This window comes from Notechis scutatus, chromosome 1 (genome assembly GCF_049901735.1).
Source record: "Notechis scutatus isolate UNSWTSFEM ecotype Mainland chromosome 1, rNotScu1.2, whole genome shotgun sequence".
In the NCBI taxonomy this organism is placed as follows: Eukaryota; Metazoa; Chordata; class Lepidosauria; order Squamata; family Elapidae; genus Notechis; species Notechis scutatus.
The window spans coordinates 71,030,204-71,056,403 of NC_142009.1; the positions used below are offsets into that span (position 1 = coordinate 71,030,204).

Below are 26,200 nucleotides of genomic sequence, written 5' to 3' on the forward strand. Positions count from 1 at the left end.
AAATTATTTTACTTAATAGTTCATTTTACTGTTTTGCTGTTTTGGAAGGCTTTTTAAAGGTTAAAAAGCAGGGTAGAAATACATTTAACGAATACAGGATGCAGAATTAGACACAACTTTTTATGAGCTATTTTCTGATGGTTTCAAATGCTATTCTGTTATCATCCTGCTTGTACAATGAGGTGTTTCTTTCTCACTTACAGCTCTATAAAACCCCAAACCTATTTTAAAGGATCCTCTCTTTCCTAAGCATGTTTTCCTATGAGTCTTGCAGCGAATAAAAGAATCTGTCCTGTGAATTCCTGGATGTTGTACTGCTGGCAGGTGGGCAAACTGGAAGCAACTGAGTGTTTAGAAACTCATTAAACTAGGAATGAATTGAGGAGCAATTGATCAAAGGAAGTCCACTTAAACAAAGACATTTTTGACAATAACACAAGCGTTAAGGGGGGGGGGGAGAATCTCAAAGTAAGGCAAACTTTAAAAAAAAGGCAATATTTTATTGCTATCACATTTCCTGTAATAAACTAAGCTTGCGAAGGTTGTAAGATAAAAATGGAAATAGAGCATCTCCTATTTATTGACTGCAGCAAATGCTCAATAAATAAATCCTTAAAAGGCAAAGAGGAGGACAAAACCAGGGTCAATGATTTCCCAAGTACAAGGGCTGGACATAGAAAACTGCTGAAGTGTATGTGGGGAGGGTGTAGAAGTAGTGTAATTAAAGGAAAAACCTGCCAGCCAAACTCCCCGGTTCTCATCATGGGTTTGCTAATTACATTCTTGTCCTTTTGGTGAGGACACTTCCTAATGAAGAGCAGTCTTTGCAAACCAGTGCAGGAGGTTGAAAGCTCTCAGCTTAGATGCTTATCTTGAGGGTTAGAACACTGTACCTATGTTTCCACCACTAACACAGAAGGTGGGGGAGGTCACTGTTGGGGATTAATAGAGGCAGCAAAGGTCAGGGGCTTTGCTTCAGCTAGCATGACTTTTCAATCCTGCTTAGAAAAATGAGCCTTTGGTTGTTCACACCGCTATTTTGTTTATGGAGGGCAGAGGCTAAATATCTACTGCAAGGATTTCCAAGCAGCTCAGATCCCCCATATTCAAGACCGAGATATTCTCTAATAAAGAGAGTGCAATTGATATTTGCTTTTTATGGCTTCAATTTTGGAATAATTAGTGGAACGAAATCCAGCAGAATTTTTTCAGGAAAACTAGGGTGGAAGAGATTCTACTAGCAACACTTCAGCTACATAAGTGCAAGAGGATTATTTTGTGCCAAAATAGATCAAAAGGCAAGGCTAAGGGAATATCTTGGCTTGTAATCATCTCCCACCCCCCAGGTTCTGGATCCTCGCCAGCAGAATTTTAAATACTAAAAAAACCCAAATTCTCATGTAAAGGTGACAATTTCGTACTGAAATGTTGTTAAATATCACTTGAGAATGCTGCACTCCTGGGGAAACATCTGAATTTCAGAGGAACTGTATTTTAAGGTATAAGGGATATCCAGTACCTAAAAGCACTCTGTATTGATCCTTGGTCTATGAGAAGTGCATCTCATTACTTGGTTACCATCACAGGAAGACCCTATATTTATCTGCCTAATCCATGAAGACATGGGACATCTTAAGCAAGGCCTAAAGGTATAATTTTTAAAAATACAAATGATTCATTTCTTTATGCATGATCTTTGCTGCAGTTAAGCAGAGATTTTAGATTTGAACTTTTTATCACTATAGAAAGCATGGCAACATCCCTTATAATGCTATTCCTGTTCCTCATGGAAGGGCATTCACAGTGGCAAGATCTGATACCCTAGTCCTTGAAAGGTTATGAATAATAACATCCCTTACCAGGAATGCTTATCAGTGTGCTTGGAAGTAGAGGTTGAGACAGCTGTGCATGTTCTATGGAGCTGCCCTTTATACCTTACCTTGCAAAGCAGAGCTAATTTCTCCCCTTATTAGCAGATGCTTGGGCTGGCCGCAATCAGAGATTGTAAGTATTTTATTAAGGGATCAGTCTAGTGAAATCTCCAGGAAAGTTGCAAAATTCTGCACCACCGCAATTGCTATTGGAAGGCGTTGGGTCTGATCTATGCATAGACAAGAATAGATTTTGATAAACATACTGGATTATGAAGCTTTTAAAAATTATTTTTGCTTGCTTTGTAAGGTTGCTTTCAAGTAACTTTTCCCCCCTAATCTGATGTCAACCTTTGATCTATAAGCTACGGTATGTGTATGTGACTGCATATGTAATATCTATATATCTCTGTGTATGGAAAATGCTATTTTAAAGTTTTTGAAATTTCTGTCCATGAAAACATATACCAGTGCAGGTTAGAGTGCATCTTTGTGACCAGTAGGAGGAGGGTATTCTACAAGAGAGCAATTGCATTGAAACCAGCCTTTTTTATATCACTATATGGTCTATTCCGAGGCAAGGTAGCACCTAGAAGAGAGATTCCTGCTAAATCTTAGTTAACGGGGATGCGTAAATAAAAGGACATACTAGCATTTCTTCAATTCCTAAGCAGTATGGGGCTTTGTATGTTATTATCTCTGCTATGGATTTAGAAAACTGACAGCCAATGCAACATTTTCAGACTAATTTAGTAACTATTCTAACTATTTAATAAGCTAGCTGTGGCATCCTGCACTAGTTACAGTCTATGGGCGAACTACATGGCTAGCCCCACATGTATTTATTTATTTATTTATTTATTTGATTTGCCAATTGTTTACAAGATAATAAGTATAAGTGTATACATAGTTGTGAATACATGAAATGGGTACATATAAGAAAAATACATTTTACTAATCTAAGATTGGGATTATTTTCTAGGTTCATATGACACTTGTACAGAAATCATCCTGAGTGATATATAAAAAATGTAAATGTTAAAAGCATGAAGTTCTCAGTATTAAAAAAAAATCTTCTAATGCTCTAAAAAGATAGGAGAAAAATATGTGTTTTCAGTCATCTTCTAAACCTTTCTCACTTCATGAGGTGGCAGCAGGGGTGGGGGTCAAGGGATGGTTTTGCACATGTGCAAATGAAGCTTTGTGCACCCACTGCTTGCGTGGCCCAATTCTCAACAGCCCATGGACCAGTACTATTCCACAGCCCAGGTGTTGAAGACCTCTGTGCTAAACTATAACAAGGAAGTTACAGGCTTCAATTTTATAGAACTATGTCATCCAGCATGTATCCTGGACTGAAGCCTCGCAAAGGTGCTTTTTCAAGAGGCAGCTGGAAAGAAGCTGAAGAAGCTTCTTGGATGAGAAACAAAACTTCTTCAAAGAAAAACCAGAAAGTCCAATTGCCTCTTGAAAAAGCACCTTTGGGACAACCATTTTGGGACCTTTTGGGACCCCTGGTTGACTGAGAATCTTCATAGACATTTAGTTATGCACTTTGGCTGGACTGAAGTAATGTAAGGTTATACTATACTCGACCTACGTTTGAATCGTGCTGTAGAAGTCACTTGTACTTCCAACAATATCATGCACAGCATATAACATTTCCAGTTCCTGAACAGAGTAACTACATTTTCAAAATGCATTGTCTCCATCTTCTTGAACTCACTACTCTCCTCCAGTGAATACCACTTCCAGATTCTGGTCTTGCACAGACTTTCTTGATACCGATAAAACAAAAAGGTCAGGGAAATAAAGTTGGATAGCAGTGGCATAAATCCATATTTCCCAATGTTCTTGAGATATCAGTGCTTTACTGCCATGAGAAAGAGGTACGCTATACTCCGAGTGCGGCCATACTACCATAATGTTCTGAATTACAGAAGAACATCATGGTGCCTAGAGGTCTAAGAGAATAACTAAAGTTGTGCTTTAATGAAATAGCTGGTGATAGTTTCAAGGCAAGACAAAAAAAGGTACTTCAACAAGGCATTCAATGTTATTTCCACAGTTCACAGAGATACATTATTATTATTAGTTTGCAGACCTCTAGAAACTATTAACAATCAAAGAGTCAGAGCACATTTTTTTGAAGAACACATACCTCCATCAAGATATCTGGCATTATAGGCCAGATCCATCCTGTCAGTCTCCTATAGTTAGAGCAAATTGGCCATAACAGGCAGAAATAGAAGCTGGGAAGACATGGAGCTGAATGCATAGTTGCTCACACGCTTGTGTTTCTAGAGCTGAAATCACTTCTACAAAATGGAAGTGGATGGGACCTTGAATGCCCCCTTGCACTTGCATCAACTGAGGCAAACCACATCAGCACAAAACTGAGTGATTTTATTCCAGTTATGCTGAGGCAGAGCAGATGTCTGTGGGTTCCACAAAGTTCACTGGGTAGCAGCAGATGTTAAAAGCCCCCAAACCAACTACATGAAGCAACTTTCCTGGATGCTGCTATGTTAAAAAAAGAAAAAGGAAAAAAAAGAGAGGACATTTTCCCCTTAAATAAACCTTCTTCTAGTTCCTTGATCTACTTAATGAGAATGACAATGAAGTTTCAAATGCCAACTCTTTATCTTTATTTGAATTCTAGCTCCAAAATAAGTTTGACTGTGTTTGGGATACTATATTAAGATTTCTTTCTTATCTAGACAAGACTATTACAAAGACAACATGCACTGAAATGAGCATGAAAATGGTTTATAATGGCTATTTAAAATAAAATAAAATAAATATTTCTATTTTTAGTTTTCTTGTATGTCTGCTATGAATCCTGCTAAGAGTTACTGGAGTAGGAATTTAAAGCATTGCTGCTTACACAACTGCCTCCACTCTTATTACCAGAAGTTCACAGTTGCTACTATGATACTCAAATAGAGACATGTCAATTTGCATCACAGACCAGCTGAGAAAAAAGGACTACCGCAACATCACCAGTAAAGATACTTTGCTGAGAAACTAGCAGCATCTCTTAGGAACCATTGGATATGGGAAAATATTCATATGCCATTTTAAATAATCAGTCATAGGGATAATTAAAGGACTGTGTTATGATATAATCATGCATTTTTCAGAATTTGCCATGGTATATCTTTTATATATCATCCAAATGCCAAGGAAAGAACATACTGTATGTGCATGACAATAAATAATAGCTAGTTAGTTCTAGAAATGTACCAAACAGTGAAGCACATAAAATCAAAAGCACACACAGAAACAATCTATAGAAAAGGAAGTCCAGGACAGCAAAAATTATTCATCATGATTACTGGAAAAAAATTACTATGAAATGCACACTTTCAAGAATTGACACACAAAGATGCACCACAGAATCCCATGTTTCACCTTGAAACATATATGTGAGCTTCTCTTTTGACTTTGCAGTATATCCACATACATACAGATGCCTGGGTTCATTTTCCTGCTTTCCCAGCTACCTTCCCTCCATCCGATATAAACTCTTCAAGACAGATAAATTGTTCGCTTTCAAATTTCTTTTAAAAAATGGAAGCTCAAATAATAATCGACATCACAAGCAATGTAAGTAATTGTCCTTGACTTATGACCATTTGTTTAATGATTATTTGAAATTAAGACAGTATACAATTATTATACAAAGTGACTTATGACCAGTCCTCACACTTATGACTGTTGCAACATTCACCTCTTTACATGATCAAAATTCGGGGCTTGGCAACTGGTATGTATTTTACAACAGTTGCAGTATCCTGGGATCACATTGTCACCATTTGCAGTTTTGGGGGCGGCGGGGGGCTTCCAAAGAACAAACTCAATTGGGAAACCTGGATTGGTTTAACAGTTGTGTGATTTGGTTAACCACTATGGCAAAAAGGTAGCAAAATCAGCTGGGATTCACTTAATAATCACATGGCTTAATGATGGAAGTTCCAGTCCCAACTGTGGTCATAAGTTGAGAAATAGCTGTATCTAGCATTTAAGGCAGGAGCTTTGCTGGCTGAGGAACTCTGGGAGTTGAAGTCCACAAGTCTTAAAGTTGCCAAGGTTGGACACCCCTGATTTAAGGGCTAAGTCAGAAATTGAGATAGACAAATGAACTGATTTTTAAATTGCTTTAGGCCAGATAGTTCCTTAATTTGAGATTCTAGCTGTTTCAGTCAAAACTTATATAGCTTTTGCACAGAATGCTGAAGATCTCCGCTCTCCAGAAGAAAAGTAGAGACCTTTTTATTTTTTTTTCCCTGATTTCCTAAAAATGGGATTTCTCTTTCTACCTCTCCACCTCCAAATTAAAGACACGGTGCTGATTACGCACACATCAAGTTTCACGCAGTTGAGTCGTCACTGAGCAGAAGGACACGCATTTTTTTTAAAAAAAGATAACAAATTCCATTTTTGCCAGACCTATTTTTGTTTAAAAAAAAAGGATCTCACATAGAATGACTGAGAAAAGACTTGGGGCTGAGATCTTGAAAAAGAGTCTCTGTCTTCACAGAAAATTGTGAATGTTTATGCCTGAGACACTCTCAAATCTTTCTTTTGAAGCAAGCTGTATTTTTCACTTGACTGTGTCAAATATTTTATGGCTTCTTGAGAACTGCTCATGAAAACTGAAATTGGGAAGTGTCATATCTTTTGCTCTTGCACTTTATCAATATTATTCAGGGACTGATGTCATTGTTTGGGGCTGTATCACTTCAACTTTAATAACAGGCTGGAGCCTTCCTTGTCTGCCTGTGTAAGCTGGATAAACACAGAATGGTGTGGGGTTTTTTCTTGTCTCAGGATCCTTACCCAGAGATCACACAATGTGCTGTTATTGGGAAGTAAACATTTCACTTTTCTTTTTTGCTCGTGTGCCAGAAACCCATTTCTTGAATAAACACTTCACACTTTGTCGGTCTTAAAGTCACTAAATATGATAAATAAATAAAAATGTATACAGCCTTTCAGAAACGATTAAACAGCTCACTTCTGACAAATGAACAGCCAGAGACTTTATAGAATCCACAGGTCAAACATACCATTTCATTATGCGTGAAAGATTAATTTTCCATTTCAGCTCAACTGATAAACAATTAGATTTTTCTAGAAGCATTGTGCTTAAAACAGTATCCACTTGAAGAACTTTTTAGCTATTTCATTTTCTTTCATGGCTGGTTGGCTTTACAATGCCATAGAGAGGCAACGTTTGTAAAACCGTTTTTCCATTTCAAACAATGAACCAATGTTTTCTTGTCATTCTAAGACATATAATCATGACATAGACACTCTGTGGCACATAGTCACTTCAAAAAGAAAAATCCAACCACATTAAATCACATTAATTGTGCTTCAGCTAATCCATCACTGCAGCTAGCAGTAACTCGTCTATTCACCCAGTGCCTAGCTATTTTACCCATGATTAGCAGAATGCAACTAATCTCTTATTTATTTAGTTTTCTTGAGCTCTCCTCTCACCCTCCGCCCCAAAAGTGTCTTTGACATTGACATAGTTTGAATGGTAAATAAAATTTTGACAGCATGTATATGTTAGAGGAAGAAAAAAACAACCCAGTTTACTGTGGTAATATAAATAAGTATTTTTCTACACCATAAAAAGAAAATTATTTTACAAACAAATTGCCCTCCTGTTGGTTAGCAATATTAAATGCTAAAAAAATTCTGAAAGTTCATACATACAAAGCAAGTTAAAGACATAGATAGTTGTATTTTTTTAAAAAGCATATTCACGATGACATGCATTTATGATCCCTGGAAGATTTTTTGCCTCTAAATGTTTCAGTGCCACACATGTGTATTATAGGATGGAATCCAAAGGTATATTGTTGTGAATTAATTTCCACAGAAGAATTCCTTTTTTCTTGTATTATAGGATGGAATCCAAAGGTATATTGTTGTGAATTAATTTCCACAGAAGAATTCCTTTTTTCTTGCATCTTTAAAATCTGCTCTAGGAATAAACTGAACTACTATCTGAAATATATGGGGAGAGCATGGGTGGGAAGGAGGGGAGCTGGTAAAATCCTGCTATTTAGATAATCCTGTATTTAGACATTGATCACATAACAATGGATTATCACAGAGTTCAGTAAGATAATGTGATTTTTAGAAAACCACAGCATGTTATGTTGTTGTTGTCAAAAGTTTAAAAAGGTTAAAAGTTTTCAGTTAAAAAAGAGACAAAATAGACAGAGATAGAAAACCAAAATCAGCCGCCTGCTTCAGGGCTACTATTAAACAATGAAACACTGGCAAATTGGAGATTGCCCAATTCATCTAAAGATGCTTTAATGAATTCTTAAGCACTACTGCAATAATTTTATAAATGCAATAACTGAAATATCCTCATATACAAAAGATGAGATCAATCTCTCTCTTTCCCTTCCTTTACTGTATTCTAATAGCCAGTTCTCATTACACACGAGAGGTATATTTTTCAAAGTGCAACTATAAATCTGCAAAAACATGACTATAATCAATCAAGGATATAAGAACTCATAGACTTTATGTGGCCCATGTCTTCAAGACTGCACAGTTCCTTCCTTGTGTCTACTCATACAATGCCTCTAAGTAAAGTGTTTTCAATTTAACAGAGTTTTTTCTGCCCAATATATGAAGACTTAAATTAAATAAATATTGAGATTCAGACTTCTCCAACCTTTTATAGAGTGAGAAGGAGACTAAGGCAAGCACCCAGGGATTTAAACTACTAATGAATATGAAGCAAATAATGGACAAACCACAGCTACAACCAAAATAAATTCAAAGCCGTTTAACCTAAGGAAACATTCCTAACCTAATTAGGAATACATTTTTCCCTAAGGATGTTCTCTAGTGTTCCTAACATTTCTAGAATCTGTTTGGACTTAGGCAGAGATACTTACATATATAAATACTTAATTTTGTAAAGCCATGATTCAAAATTTGGCAGCTCTGTCATTTCCAGCGGATTTGGAAAACATAAATTTTAAGAATTGGCTTTAATAGCAGTGGAAATTTCTAAAATATATTCCATTTGCTACTAAAACCAGTTCTTAAAGTAAGCCGCATTAGCAAGGAAATTGCAAAAAGGAAGAGAAAAGAAATTGTGCAATAACAACTAAAAAGTCTTCAAAGCCTCAGTTCTTGCTAATGCTTACATCATTACTGAATTAGACAGACAGCAGTGGGTTCTTTGCAAACTTAATTTGACACATAAAAGCAATGTTGAATTTTCAGTATGATTAATAATTTAATACCATCTTTTTTCCTTTCCTTTGTATGTAGTGGGGAGCCTTAAATATAGAATAAGAGTAATGCATCTGTTTTTAGTCTGGAGAAAAATTCCCATAATTTCAAGCAAACAACCACTTTATTTGAGTGCTTTGTGTAGCGCTGTAGTACTTTCAGCAAAAGCCTGAATAATAATATGTGAGAGCACTTGCTACCCAAAGATCTCAAATAAACTATCATTGCATGATTGTCCTTTAAGATTTCTTTCATGATCTAGGATCAATGGGTACCAAAGGAAATCTTTTCAAATTAAACTTGTTCATCTCTCACCTTTTGTGCGTCTCTGCCAGAGATTTTTCTTCCATCTCATGGTCAGTTTTAGCTAAGTAACAAACAGAAAATAAAGTTATAGATAAATAAAGTTATAAATAAATTGTTGCAGTGATGTTATTAAATAAGCTCTCATTGCACATACTCTGGGGGAGAAAACTAATGTCTCGGGATTATTTACATGCTTCTTGAATAAATGAGCTTGGCCTTCATGTTAAAATCATGAAATGTAGAGTTAGTACATCCAGAAAAAGTTTAAGACTTGAGTTTGACACCCCTGCTGTATTTGATACCTTTTGATGATGAGTTATAATACAAGATGAATTCTCCCTTTTGGCAAATTATACTAATCAAAAGTTACTGTGAAACTCTGATTTACCTGTAATTACACAAGCACTTATATAGTCATTTTAACAAAAGCTGAATAGAAGCTAGACTTAACAAATCTTGGTGAATTTTTTTTTGGATATGTTGACTGCAGTTAGTGAGAACTTGCCAAACATTTGGTCCAAGAGACTTGAAGAAATAGTTAAACTAAATAGGACAATAGAATATCAGAACCATTAAAGTTTCTATTATGTCTACCATTAAAAGTTAATTAAGTTGAACTAAATTAGGTGTTAATTTAACTTAATGCTGAAGCAGTCTATATCATATCAACAAGAAGTTTCACATAGGTTTTCTTCGTCATTCTCCTTCAGTGATTTTTTGTTGTTTTTGTTTTTGTTATGATTGTGTAATGATCTCTGAAAGCTGTTTCAGAGCATCCTGGTGTATGAATGTACCACTTGTCTGTAACAGTTTAAAGTGACCACTCTGTTATTAATGCTACATAGAGTTTTCTTTTTCTCAAATCCCAATCATCATCTCAACACCCCATCATTAGACAAAATGCTTAGGAGAAATTGAAAAATGACTACAACCACTTTTAAAAACCATGTTTTTAAAATAGAAACTTGACCACTTTTTTTGTTAAGAACCATTGACAAAGGATAGAGAAAGATAAAGCTTTGTTAATTCATGGAAATGAGATCCAACTTTCAGGTAATCTGGATGTATGATTCCACATATTTTCATCATATTGATTTTACAACCCTTGGAGACACAGAGTTTGATGACAGGGCACCCAATTTTCCCATTAAGTTATCCACAATAAGAGTCAATGTTAAACTCAATTAAGTTAAGGCTCACAAACATGCTTCTTGGGGTTGGACAGCAGGAGAAACATAACATTAGCTTCACAACCATTTCATTTTGTTCCAAGCCTGCAATTTAACATTAAGCCAAATTGGGCCTGGAGCCAAATAAATTTGAACTGGGTAAAGCATTACATAATTATCCTTTGAGCAGAGGTATACTTTTTTAAAAAAAAATTAGGCTTAATTACAGCTATTCCTTAACTACAGATACTAAACGTTATCATAAAAGCAGTGCATCTCCTTGGCATCCACTACAGTTGTTGAAATACTGTTTAAGATTTTCCTAGTATAGGAAGGTATGTTAGTGAATGTTACTGCAGTGTACAATTAAGATATAAGTGAACCCCTAGAATGAAGGCAAATATACATGTTGCAGGATAATGTTACAGGATCCAATCTGGGCCAGTGTACAGGACTAGAGGTTTAGTCTTTTGAGCACCAAATATCTAGAGTTCATTGCCAAGCTTATTCATTTCTGAAGGAGCCACTTGAAATGGCAGCGTTTTTTTTTCATTCTTGCTTATTCCATGGACATGTAATCTTGTGTAAAAGTGATTTATACAAACTTTAGACATTTTAGTTTTAAATCATGAAATGTGGAATGTTGTTCAATTAGTTTTCTGAAACTATTAAAACGTTATACCATAAAAATATGGATTGTTGTTCAATTAGTTTCTTGAAACTGTTAAAACATTATACCATAAAAAGGAGATCAAGCAAAAGAGATGAAGATTCCTGCACTATAGGCAGGATATTGGACTAGAAGACTTCCAATGTCTCTTTCAACCCTATGATTCAAAGATGTGTCTCCGTTTCCCCCCTCCTCCCCTTAGGGCAGTTCATAAAAACATTTCTTTTCCAAAATAAGCCTCTTGGAGATGAGAAGGGCAAGAATATGAGAACAATATGTGCATGACTGCATTCCCACTCATGCTAGTAATACTATTGCTAAATTTGCAGATGATACAACAGTGGTGGGACTCATCTCCGGGGGGCGGGGGGGGGATGAGTCTGCCTACCGAGATGAGGTGGACTGGTTGCTTTCATGATGTGGAGACAATAACTTGTTCCTCAACACCAAGAAGACCGAAGAGCTTATAGTGGAACGGATCAGACGTCCAGCCCTTGCTTATCAATGGAGGAACAGATCCGACATCCAGCTCTTGCTTATCAATGGAGACTGAGTGGAGAAAGTGGCCAGTTTTAAGTTTCTTGGTGTTACCATAAAAGAGGAACTGGCCTGGGGTGCTCACATTGCAGCACTGGTCAAAAGGGCCCAGCAAAGATTATACTACCTGAGACTTCTTAGAAAACAACAACTGAATGAAAAACTTCTACTACTGCACCATAGAGAGTATTTTAACTTACTGCACCTCTGTATGATTTGCCAATTGCACAGTGGCAGATAGGACAGCACTCCAGAGGGTTAACATCATTGACCAGAAAATCATTGGTTGCCCTCTCCCCTCTTTGGAAGAGCTTTATAGCTCCCGCTGCCTTAAGAAAGTTCAAAACATTCTCAAAGATCCATCTCATCCTGGGAACCCTTTTTAAAAAACTATTACCATCTGGCAGACAGTACAGAATAATAAAAACATGGACAAATAGGCTGAAAAACAGCTTCTATCCCAGGGCAGTAGCTCTTTTGAATTCTGCTGTATAGTGCAGTATAGGTGAGGTTTCGGGGTTTTTTGGTTCAATGTGTGGAGGGTGAAGGATGTGTGTTTGTATTTATTTTCATGGTCATGATGTGCACTGAAGATGGTGTTTGTATGAGGTGCAATGACAATAAAGTAAACTAAACTAAATTAAACAATAACCAGCACTGTGACTCTCTTTATGATTGTGTGGGACATAGAATAAAAATAGAAGTAGAAACAGAGAACATGGGAATACTTTTCCACTGTAGATAAAAACTGTACAAGTAATAACAAGTCCAGAAGCTTAACAGAACAATGAGAAAACATGAGCCAATGTAGATGAGTGATTGCTATCAACAGTCCTATGCCACATGTCTTACTCTTGAAAGAGGTGGGAAGATGACACAAAACTATGTACAGAAATAACTAGAGAAAAAGGAGCTAATAATTTCTGACTCTCAGTGCCACATTCATACTGCTTAGTTACTGGATCTTAACTCTTAATAAAAGGCAACTGATACTGGGAAGGCTTGTGATGAATAACTGTTGAAATATAGTTATCTTGAAAGAAAGTATGCTTAGCATGAAGTTAAAAAAAAAGAAGATAGCAGGCAATTTCTGCATTACAGCCAAAAATAAATTTGCTGAATGTTCTTGGAGACCAAAAGTTTCATTGTTGTTTCATGAGCTTGCAACTGTAAGAATGGCAATTACTTTTCAAAGAAAAAGTCATCTCATTGACTAAAGTAAGAACTGGATTCAGAAAGACACAACGAATGGAAAAAATGACGAATCATATTAATGAGAAAAAGGTTAAAGATTACTTCCTTTCTAAGAACATGTATGGAACAAGTCCATAGAAGCCAAGCTCTCAAATGGAATATAAAGAATTACCCATAGTGATGAAACCCAATCTTATTTTTTACTAATGTTTTTAATTAAGTTAAGGAAATTATTACACACATCTGTTGAGAAACTTGTACACTGTCCTGAAAAAAGCTGAGTCTCTTTATAATCTTCATGAACTATGGAAAAATTAAATTAAAAAAATGAAAATTCCATTATTAAAATAAAAAAGAGAAATCAACATTCTCTTTAAATACCAAGGTATACAGAAAGCATCCTGAGATCTTGAAATCTTACAGTGGAGTTCAGATTGCAGCTCCCATCATCTTTGATAGGTGGACATGCTGGCTAGAATCAATGGGAACCGGAATCAAATGATGTCAGGAGTACTGTCAGTCTATTTGATCTTAAAAGAAACATCTCAACTTCCCAGGGTAACTAAACATTAAACTGGTATGAATAATCACAGATGGAATGCAGCAAGAAACTTGTCATCTCCTTGTCGGAATGTTTCTGCATGCTTACTGATTTTGATTTTCCTCATTCCTTTGCTACATTTAAATAATACTCACATGGTAAAATTTGGCCATATTTCAAACAGCAAGATGGATAATGTGAATTTTCCACATTTAAATCAATACAGCTCTTTAAACAGAAGTGTTAAAATATTGTGCATATCAGTAGTGGGATTTAAATTTTTTTACTACCAGTTATGTAGACGTGGCTTGGTGGGCGTGGCAGGGGAAGAATACTGTAAAATCTCCAGTCAGAGGTGATATTTGCCAGTTCTCCGAACTACTCAAAATTTCCGCTACTGGTTCTCCAGAACTGGTCAGAACCTGCTGAATCCCATCTTTGGTGCATACATGTAGCAATGTATTATAATGTATTTATATGTGATTAACTTAGAAATCAGATTGAAAATGGTTGTAAAATCATGCAATGACTTAACAATCACATCATTTAGCAACCAAAATTCTGGTCCTAATGTTAGTTGTAAATTGAGGACTGCTTGCATACATACATATATACATACATATATATATATATATATATATATATATATATATATATATATATATATATATACACACACACACACACACACACACACACACACACACACAGACACACACAGAGTTCTAGCACCCAGGCACTTAGACATTTTTCTTATTTTAATTAGGACTTTTTATTCTTAGCACTTTAATACAACTATATCAAGGAGGAAGAAATCAGAACATTTGACATAAAATAAATTATAGAATCATATGGCCGTATGATTCTATAATTTATTTTATATCAAATGTTCTGATTTCTTCCTTTTTGAAGAAAAGGGACTTTGGAGACCTTCTAGTCCAATCCCCTGTCTTATGTGAGTTGCCAAAATAGGTAATCAAAAAGGCAGAAAGTGGAAGCTCCTAATTATCATGTAATGGCAATCCAGATATTTGGAAGTCCAGATAAACTAGCGCTAATATTTCCCTACAGGATTATGTTAATTATGGGAATTAACAGATGTCTGGGGCAAAACTAATTTCCATTTCTGGTTAGATGCCTTTGGGACAGAAGTTTATAAAGTTTATATAAAAGTTTATAAAACAGATAATTTTGTACGTGACTTAGAACTACGTCTGCATTAAATATGTGGAGTTTGAGGCTGCACTAGATAGGAAGATTATGGAAAGAAAGAAAATAAGTCCAGCTGCCAGGACTCAACTTCTAGACCCGGAAGACTGAGAAGCTTCATCAACATATCTGGAAGCAAAGTAGTTTCAAGACAGTAGTTGCTATTGCTAGTTGTAAGTGAACTCCTTATTTCCTAGAAATCCTTTTCTTACAAGATTTTGGCAAATCTGCTTTCAACCAATAGATGAGGCAATACGAAGAAGACTAGACTGAGCAGAAGAACTCGTGTACAAAAAAATACGAAGCGTGATTTCCCTTTTTTTTTTAAAAAAAGGAAATGTTTAATCCATGAACTGCATATTGGAGAACTATATACTCACTGTTAGATTTAAGAAACAAAACTTCAAAAATTGTTTTGAAATTATTTCCTGATTACATCCTTGTACAAACAAATCTTCAAAGTGGTCCTTTTCATTTTTATTTATTTTTTCCACAATGGAATGCTGGAAAGAAATGCCGTGAAGGAGCTCAAAATCTGTCTGTCTGTCTGTCTGTCTGTCAGCATGGCAAGTCTTGCCAAAGTGAAAAGAGCAAGTCTTAGTTTGGTATGGAAGAGACGCCAGCAAAAGAAATATCAAGTTTGAACATGGACTGGATCCAGTTAGGGGCTGCAGAGATTCCCCCCCTCCCGTTTAGTCCTATGGGAGAGGTGGCTGGATAGCAACCTGGAATGCTGCTGGCTGCTCCATTCTGAAGCCCTCCGCCCTCCTGGTCATGTGATCCTGGGTGGGCCTCCTATGAAGGGGTTGGAAAGAATTTCAGAAGCCGTGCTCTGCATGCTTTCCATTGTTTTGCTTGTTCTCCATTATCTGTATGTGTCCAGTCTTGCGGAAGCAACCCGTTGATTAAATCGACCTCAATAACAAATGACCATAGAAAAACCTATTGCAATTGAAGCCTATCAAATTCTCAGGCGGGAAAGAGAAATCCTGCACGGACTTTTTTCAAGTTTGAATTTGATCCAGCCAAATAAAAATGAGAGGATTTTATATTCCAAGCTATATAATGTTACTTTAATTACAGAAATTAACCAAAGGTTTTGGTCATACATCTCCTATAGGGCATTTTTAAGAAAATAATAATACTCTGCTGGGAAAGATATTAAATGGAAATGACATCTGCATGGGAGAATTATCTGACAAGAAGAGCGTATATAGGATCACTGCTTCCCTTTCCAATCAACACATCCATGTCCTTTGTGGTACTTTTCTTTCTATAACAGAGTTTTTCCAGGTGGGAAAAACTGCCAAGAGGAATGTTTCTAAGGGGAGTGAGAGGAGAAGAGGCTAGAGAAAGAGTTGAAATCAGATGGAGATATGATACAATTGGGAAAAGAGCCCCTTTCTTTCCATTGGGGTTCCTACTGTTTCTTTAACTGTGACAGATAAGTAAAGGGAACTATGCAGGGGTGGGATTCAAATTTTTTTTTTTTTTTTTTTTTATTAAAACAAGTTTTATTAAAAGTTTCAACAACAAACAAATCATTACATATTAAATCTTTCCCTGTCTTTCTACAATAATTTCCCCAGTATTCTCATAAAACACAAACAAACACAAACAAACATAAAAAATCTTTTAGTAAAGTACCTTGGCCCCAGTTACCTCTCTTTGCATGGGCTAAAATAATAGCGCATATCACTCTTCACAATTCTATCTTATTTAATCCATCTTAATTAAATCATTAAATTTGTATCTTTTGCCCATTCATTATCCCTCTATCTCTTCTTATAATAAAAAGAATTTCTCCTGAAATCACTAATCAGAGTATGATGCCTTTCTATCCTCCCCCTAAGTTAGTAAAATTAACATTCAACATAACAAATACCCAATTTGGTTCTGCTTGGTACATTCTATCCACCAAAAATGTTTAAATACATTGTATCCTCCTTTCCTTCGATATTTTATTACATTTTAAAAATCAATCATTATTAAAAACTTCAACATTTTAATTTCTTATTAAATCTTAAACCATTCTAATTTACTATTTCAAATATAAATGTTACAATACCATCTTCTGTACCTTAGCAGAATCTTTCTTACAGAAATTTATATTTCATCCTTTGTCTCTAAAAAAATCCCTCTTCTCCCATCCAATTTTAAAGCTTTGAGGCTTTTCTCCGCCTTTCCCCTTTCTTTCTTCCCCCACCAAATCTTCCTACCCCCTTCTTCTTCTAACCTCTGCCTTGCTGGGATCCCTTCTCTGTAGCGTTCCCTTTTTCTCTTGTTTGTTATCATTATATTTACTTTGCATCATATTTTTCTCTTTCTCAAATGTTTTTTTAGATCTTAAGTCCTTCATTTTCCTTGCTCTCTTCCTTCCTTCTTCCTTAGATAAGTTTTGGGATTCAATGAAGATGGCGTCTTCGTCTCTTCCTTGTTGTTCTTCTTCCGTTTCCATCTGTTCCATTGTCTGTTGGTAATTGACCAGCGCCATTTCTAGAAATAGAAAAGCTTTTTCCATGCCATCTTTGCAGGCTGCTTTTGTTTGCTCATATTCATCCCTCAGGTCTTCAAAAAGGAAAGCCATTATAAATAAATCTTTTCTTTTCTTTATTCCTCTTTCTTCTTACACCAACCAAATATTCCGAGAGAAAGGCAAAACAATCCCAAAATCCACAATCCTCAATAAATCCAAGCAAGCCAAAATTCCCCCTTCCTCTTCCAGGGTGGTATCAAACAAATAAAAAAAAAGAGTCCAAATCTATATTTTAAAGCCTTATTAAGATTATATTTCTGTCCTCAAGTCTTCAAGGCATCTCCTCCAACAAGATCCAAATTTATATATTTTCTTTATCCTCTCCCTTCCGGCTTAATTCCGTTAATTACTCAAAATAGCCGCTTTTTTTTTCTCTTGTGGAAAATCATCAAAAAACCATCTTTTCCAGGAATTAAATTAGATAAATCTCAAAGCCCTGGGTCGACCAAGAAGAACTTTCACTTTCAATAACTTTCTCTTCTTCCTCCAGCGCATACTTGCCCGGCTGTCAACTTCTTTGTGGCGGCCATTGCGGACCGCCGCTGCACCGTCCTGGTAAAAGGGGTTCTGCCGGCCAGGGGGGGGTCTGCAACACCCCAAACCCTTCCTCCGGATCCCCTTACCTTCAGCTACCCCTGCAGGGCAGCCTTGCTCCGCACCCGTCCGGGTCGGAGCCCCAAAACGGCTAGCGCGGCAGGGATCGCGCAGCTTCGCGAATCCCTACCGCTCGCGAAGCCGACAAACCGGAAACTCTCCGGGGTGGGATTCAAATTTTTTAACAACCGGTTCTGTGGGCATGGCTTAGTTGGTGGGCGTGGCTTGGTGGTCATGTGACTGGGTGGACATGGCTTGGTGGTCATGTTATTGGCTGGGCATGGTCAATTCAACATCACTCACATCGAGGCACACATCTCCTCACATGGCCTCTCATGACTGTGGGGATGCTGCAACAGTCGTAAGTGTGAAAAATGGTCATAAGTCACTTTTTCCAGTGCCATTGTAACTTTGAATGGTCACTCCACACAAGCAAAGTACCAGCAAAGGAGGGGAAAGAAACTCCAGAGACATTCCTGAGAGAGGAAGTCCAGTCCTGCCAAGAATGTAATAAGGGTTAACGGAGAGGCAGTTTCTGTAAGCAATACCAAAATGTTTCCTTCCTGCCTTCCTTACAGGATTAGGCCAGTAATTTCTTCTAACAACCGGTTCTCCAAACTGCTTAGAATGCTAACAACCGGTTCTAGCAACTAGGTGCGAACTGGTAGAATCCCACCCCTGGAAGTATGGAAATCAGTTTTGAGCCTTAGCAGACAGTGATGGCTACATGGTAGGGAAACCAGGAATTATTCCCCAATTCAGATTATATGAATTTATGAATAATTTAAGGGCTACAAAAGATCACAAAGAAGGGGAGGAGTGTCAACCTATTTTCGAAAACACCAAAAGGCAAGACAAGAAACAATGGATGGAAACCAATCGAAGAGAGAAGCAATCTAGAACTAAAGATAAATTTTCTAAGTGAGAACAATCAACCAATGGTATGGCTTGCCTTCAGTTCCATCACTGCAGGCTTTTAACAAGAGATTGGAAGAGCCACTAGTCTGGAATGGTATAGGACAGGGGTCTCCAAGCAAAGCTGGCTGAATAACTCTGGGAATTGAAGTCCACAAATCTTAAAGTTGCCATGCTTGGAGACCCCTGGTATAAGACAGTGGTGGCTAACCATTTTCAGCTCCCGTGCCGATAACTGTGCATGTGCTCCTCACGTACCAGTACCCAGAAGGCAATGCGTATGTGGGTGCGATCCCCCCACCGTGTACTATGCGTCTGCTGCCCCCCCGTGCATGCGTGCCAGATACCTGACATTCAGCTGTCAGGTGGCGGCGTGCACGCATGCGCAGTGAGGCTCTTCCGGGCGAGCTCTCGCATGCCGGCAGAGATGGCTCAGTGTGTCACTTCCGGCATGCGTGCCATAGGTTCGCCAACACAGGTATAGGATCTCCTGCTTGAGCAGGAGATTGGTGCTAGAGGTCCCTTCCAACTCTGTTATTCTGTTATTTGTCAGTCTTCTGATTCTTGGCAGAGTCAGCAGGTGTCAGAATAATTTAAATCCTCCATTATCACAATTGCATGCCTCTTTGAAATACTAGTCACTTGATATAGAAAGGCCTCATCTGTATCGTCTTCCAGTATTCTGGAAGAATACTGATAGTATATTTGTTAAGAATTTCATGGTACTACTACTACTACTAAAGACACTAGAAAGACACTTTCTCATTTCCAAAGTAGAGGTCCTTTTTTTTCCCTTAAATAATTTGAGTGTGTGTATTTGTGCATATGTTTCTGCGGGCATGATATTGTGCCTGCACAAAAGACATGATAAAGATCAATCACTGAAAAAAAAATGAAGTGAAGATGAAAAAGAAACTATGTCCTACAAACCCACATTTCTTTTTATATTTCCTGAACGTGACCTGGACATTTTTAGAAAATTCTTTGGATTTTGTTTCCAAAACAGATGACTGTCCAGAGGCAATCTGCAAATGAAATAACCCAGAAGTTTACAGGCCCTTTGAAAAATATCACCATGTATCTGGACACAAGTCAAAGCACCAGTTTATGAAACTGTCAAGAAACAAATGTTGGAAAATTGTTTCCAACACAGAATACGAACTCAGAAAACTTTCTTAGTGAATAACGGCCACTAATAGCATTCCGAAAGGGAGCACAGAACAGGTAAGCTATTTTGAAATAAGAAACCATCTGATTAAACTAATCTGCACATTTCTATGGCTCCAAAATAAAGAGACACGTCATTCACCATGTCTAAATATTGTTTCTACAACATTCTTGTGATAAAGCTCTGAAAGGTTAAATTACTAGTCATTATTTACCTTGACTAATGAATTTGTCCATGTTGTCTTTAAAGGGCTGGATGTGTTCTTCTAATGAAAACTGGCAAACCTTGCCTGCTTCTGTCTCACATGCTGAAAATTAAAGTAACATAAGGTTTTGAAATAAAATGTTGCTTTATAATATTCATTATAAAGAAAAGTAGACTTTCATTCATAGTTTCCCTGTGTTGGATCCAAACAGACATTTAGGATGTGTTGCAAAGACTGATTTCTCACTGAAAACGTACATGTTTTTGTTGGATTACTGCCACTTAGTCTGTCTAAAGTTTAATAATGACATATGATTGGTCACAGAAATCTTATGAAATTTTAATGTACAGGAATACAACTTCAGTAGTTATAATTGGCAATGCTGCATATCTAGAATAAACATGTATCTCATAAAAAAAAAATCAGCATGCAGTATCACAGTAGCAATATCCTATCTGTCATATAAAAGATGGATGCATACACAGGCAGAATCCAGTAGCAAATCTGAAAGTCATTTAAATATATTGGCCAAAGTAGAGCTCTTTAACATGCAGATCAGTACATCTGTAGTCTCTTCCCCAAACCCCAAAAACTTTAACCTTAGACTGTCTACTATTGACCTCACCCCTTTCCTAAGAGGTCTGTAGGGGGCGTGCATAAGCGCACCAACGTGCCTACCGTCCCTGTCCTATTGTTTCTCTTATTCTTTTATTTTTCTTATATGTACCTATTTCATGTATTCACAACTATGTATACACTTATACTTATTATCTTGTAAACAATTGGCAAATCAAATAAATAAAAAATAAAAATAAATAAATAAATCTAAATGTTACTATTGCTTTCATTCTCAAAACAAACAAACAAAAAGTATTGAATTCCACTAACTATTTCCACACCTACTGTAGGTGAAATGTGCTGAATAATTTATCTTTTATTATTACAGATTTAATACTCATTGTTAGATTTATAGCTTTTTCTTCAGAACTCAAAGATACATACATAATAACCTTACTCCAATTTTTCTCCAGTAGCCACCACATGGACAAGTTGTGGTAAGTGATAATAATAACTGATCCAAAGTCATCAGTGTGTTTCATGATCACCAAAGTACTTCAACCTGGGTCTTCTCAGTATAGATCCAACACCTTAAACACCCTATATTCTTACCATGATAAATCCATAAAATTCTCTTCCGAACAGGAACTGACATTCACAATTTAAGAGAAAAGCAGAATAAAATTATGATAGACCTTTAAAATGTTGAATGGTCTGCAAAGTTGTGGGTAACCGTAACCATTTATTTCAAATTATATCTGAAAAAACAACTGCTTATGCTCATGCTAAGATATTGAACTGAACAATGTATTTATCAGATTAGGTTATTGAGCTCAGAGAATTTAATGGTTATGCTTCATTGTAAACTTCAAATGTTAAACACAGAAAAGAGAAGTGATCTTAACTATTAAGGGTACACAGGTGTGGGTTTTATTTTGCCTATGGTCCTAAAATTTGGCAGAATGGCAATTAAAGTTTCAAATTTATAATAACTGGAATTAGGAAAAATGACATTTTGTGGTAAAACCCAATTTTTAAAAATTTAAAAAACAACAAAAGGAATTAAGGTAGCTTTTCTCATCTTGGCACCTTCCAGAAATAACTAGACATTCTATAAGAAATACTTCCAATAAAAATTAAAGAAGATTGAGTCAAAATGTACTACAGCTATTTATTTGTTTAATTCCTTAACATTGCTTTTACATGAATATAAAATCAATGACATGGCTTTGAAAATAAAATAGTTTTTGAATCAGTCCTAGAAAAGGTGCATTAAGATTGCATTGGGAAATGAATATTCATTTAAATCAAAACTGCCAAAAGTCTTAATGACAGTAGTAAGACTTGTTTAATAGGTGAACCTGTTTTGATTTTTAAATTAACTAACATTTGCTGCTTGAAGAGATTAAAAAAAAGAATAATGGATCTGCCTTACAGGGATAAGGTTTTAAAACTTATCCACAAGAGTAAATCAGATAGCCAAAACTATTTTTAAATTCTGTAGAATCCTTTACTCAGTTACAACAATTTACCAGGGCTCAGATCACACATGCTTGTAAACATGTTTAACAACCCTACCATGTAAATTCTATTGACCTCAATGAGACCATTCATGGTTACCAAGTTTAGTGTTTATAAGGCTCTGTGTCTAAACAAATGTGATGTTGGGCCAATTACACAGTAAGTGAGGGAGCTGCGGTGCAATATAAGCTTGTTTTGATCGCTTATGTGGTTTCACTGACTTCTGTTGTCTCTTCAGGGAAAACCAGTCTGGTTACTGACTTCAAGAGCAGAAAGTAGAAAACAAAATGTATATGTTTAGAGTAAAAAATGAACCATTGGCAATTGAAAATGGAGTGATTTTATTCTCTTTACAATGCTCAAAGCCTTGGACAAGGCAAACAATGATCCTCATCTAGAATATGCACACAACAGATTCAAGATCACCTCTCTCTCTCTCTCTCCCTCCCTCTGTGTGTGTGTGTGTGTGTGTGTGTGTGTGTGTGTGTGTGAGAGAGAGAGAGAGAGAGAGAGAGAGAGAGCGCTGACACATTTTGGTTACCGAGGTATAGGAGGAAATATTGATGTTATTATCAACAACAATTAATTAGAATCAGTATTTTGTATTATATCAATCGCCTGTCATTTCTTTTGCCCAACTGAAGACAAAATAAGTGGATTCAATTTAAATTTATGGCATCACAAGGATGTGACAACTCACAGACACATATGTCTGGATTCCAAATTTGCTGCTGCTTCTGGTAACAATATGCTATTGACAAAATAGCATGAGATGTCCACAAAAGGACAAGACTTTCTCCAAATACAGCAGCTCATTCCCAAGCTTCTGGGTATATGTGAAGAATCCAATATGCATTGAATTAATTTGTCAAACCGTAGCAAAAACAAAGCAAGCAAACAACAACAGCAAATCAATTAGAATGTAGATGGTATTAATATTGAAGAGTGGAAATGTTATGAAAGTTCAGCCAAACTTCTTTAGTGTATAGTGCATAGTGATGCACTTCCTTGTCTGCTTCATCTTAGTTTGGTGCACATGGAGGAGGAGAATACTGATGTGCAAAATGCTGTTTGTTGATTTTGGTTTGGCGTTCAGCACAGTCATTCTCTAGTATTTGGTGAACAAACTGGGCCTATTAGGTTTTAATACTTCTTTATGTAATTGGATACTTGATTTCCTTATTGATAGGCCCCAGTTTGTGAGAGTTGGAAGAAAAGTTTCCAATTCCATTTCCTTGAATACGGGTTCCCCACAGGGCTGTGTCTCAAGCCTGTTACTGTTCACCTTGATGAGCCATGAGTGCTGTGCCAAGCCTGCTACAAATCATATTGGGATGACATGGCAGGGGTGGGGCTTAACCGGGATGACAGTGAAGATTCTGGTGGACTGGTGCAATAAAAATAACCTGGTTTTGAATGTTAACAAAACAAAGGAGATCATTGTTGATTTTAGAAAGAACTGGTATAGTCATACTCCAATTTGTATCAAGGCTGCAGCTGTGGAGGTGGTCAACAGTATTAAGTATCTGGGGGTGCAGCTAACTAACAATCTGACTTGGTCTCTTCATCTGTTCTCTTTAGTGAAGTGCGCAAACCATGTTTGCATTTCCTGCGTTGGATGAGGAGAGCACATCTTTCTCCTGTCCTGGCCACTTTTTACACAGGCACAATTGAGAGCATTTTAACAAACTGCATCACTGTTTGGTTTGATGGTAGCAGTGCCTCAAATAGAAGGTCCATACAGAGAGGGGTAAGAACAGCCGAGAAGATTACAGGAAGCTGATTTCCCATTATACAGGATACTGCTTATAAGCGCTATGTGCTTAGAACTTGAAGTATTATTAGAGACCCACACCCACCCACTTCACAGTTAGTTTCTGTTACTCCCCTCAGGAGAAGGATTTGAAATATCTATATAGACTACTAGATTCTGTAAAAGCTTTGTTCCTTAATGCCACCCGTCTTGTAAACTCTCAGGATTCTTCTTCTTCTTTTTGGCCATATATATGTATACATCCCAACTAGACTGTGATGTTTCTCTGTGTCATCATATAGGTGTGGGTATGTGAGTATATACATAATGGTTATTTTTTGAGAGCTGAATGCAACAAAATTTCATTTTAATGTATGCTGAGTAGGGTACATTTAAAGTGACACTAAAGTTTTTATTGTATTCTATTTTAACCTGAAATTGGAGGAGAGGATATTATAATACTAAATCTCAGTTGCTACGCCTCTGGAAAATGTATTAAAAATACAGTCAAATTTTACAAATTCAATACATGAATCGTCCCTGCAATTTAAAAATGGAAAGATATGTGTGTCATGAATGCATCTTATTTCCTGCTCTAAACATTCTTCCAAACAATTTTTTATTAATATATCATAGATATATGCATTTAAAAAATATTCACTGCAAGATACTCATCTGATTTGACTACCTCACACCCATACAGAAGCGGTAAAAGTTGGGAACTTTAAAGATATTTTGGAATGTCACATCCAAAGGGGAAATCACATTTGACTGTGGGCATACACCTTCTTCTTTTAGTTATTTGTTCTGGGAAAGGATTGTTCTGATTCAGCCCAATGACTGTTGGGGCTTCATAACCTTCTCCAAGAAGAGCCTTGTTTGAAGCTTTAAGGATTGTAAGACATGACTCAGAGACTGGATGAAGTCTTGCCTTTCATTCACATATGGTTTCAGTTTAGAAGTCTGGATGCAGCAGTGTTTCAGTCAATTAACCCTTTCAGCCATATTTGCAAAGACTACTGCTGTCTATGGATGCGGCAAGGATGATGAGCTGGCCACAGGAGCCTTTTCTGAGAAGGGTCAGCAGCAGTCATGCAAACCACTGAGAACTTGAATAGCCTTATTACCTTAAATTGAATCACATCCAGAGATGCAGCTCTTGTATGCTGCTATTCCTCATTCTACAGGAGAATAGTTTTGGAGTGTTTTTATATGTCACTCTGCAATGGAGGTCTATCTAAGTGGTTTAGGGTTAGCATGGCGTGGAGGTTCCTAAGAGTGATTCTGCACTGCCCTCTATCGGGGTTACTGACCTTGGTTAGCCAGAAAGTTTGTTTTGTATTCCTATATAGCTGATAGATCACCTGACATGCCACTTCTCAGATGTATAATTTTCCCATTAAACTATGTTTCCCAACTTGGCAATTTAAGATGTGCTGACTTTATTTTCCACACATCTTAAAGTTGTTGAAGTAGAGAAATAGTGTCTTAAAACTTACACAAGTACATGTACATACATTAATCACACCGATTAAACACCCATTCAGAGCAAAATATAAGTTAGACATATTTATAGCATAACTGTAGAAAGCATCCCAAGAAAAATGAAAACCTTAGGTGGCAGAAAATTAAAAATAAAGCTTCAAACAAAATTATGAAATTTTCTATAGGGAATTATGTTTTAACCTACTTATAACCTACATATTTCAATGGTATAATGTTTCCTAATGTTGACTGTGAATCATATAGTACATTGTGAAGTAAATCGGAGTAATTCAAATAATAATATGGCATGGTCTCAATATTGTTATATAATTATAAGTTATCATTGAATAAGATTATGACTTTTTCCACTTTTTTTGAGTTCATATTTACTGATCTTGTATTTTTAAAGTTATGTATAATCACGTAGATGTCTGAAAGTAAAATCTCTTAGATTCAAATTTGGATTTTGATACAGTTGGAATTTCACTTACTGAATTGTGGCTAAACTGAGCCGGTTTGTTTCACTTAGTTCTTATAATTTAGAGCAGGGAGTGGCTTTCCCCAGCAATGGATATCATAACACCATGCCTCAAGAGAATACCTCTTCCTAGCAATGTTATAAGATTACAAGTTTAAAAAAAACCATTTTATACCTGAGTTGTTTACAGAAGATTTAGCAGGTGTTTAGCA

The 26,200-nt window shown here is 36.5% G+C and overlaps 1 protein-coding gene across 1 annotated transcript in view; it reads right to left on the minus strand.

Annotated features, from left to right (window-relative positions):
* FMN2 (formin 2) overlaps positions 1–26,200 on the minus strand; it is a 193,930-nt gene that overhangs the window by 20,998 nt on the left and 146,732 nt on the right. The window contains 2 exon segments of the mRNA XM_087967456.1: positions 9,465–9,516; positions 20,203–20,295. Coding sequence (XP_087823582.1) covers positions 9,465–9,516; positions 20,203–20,295 — 145 coding nt within the window.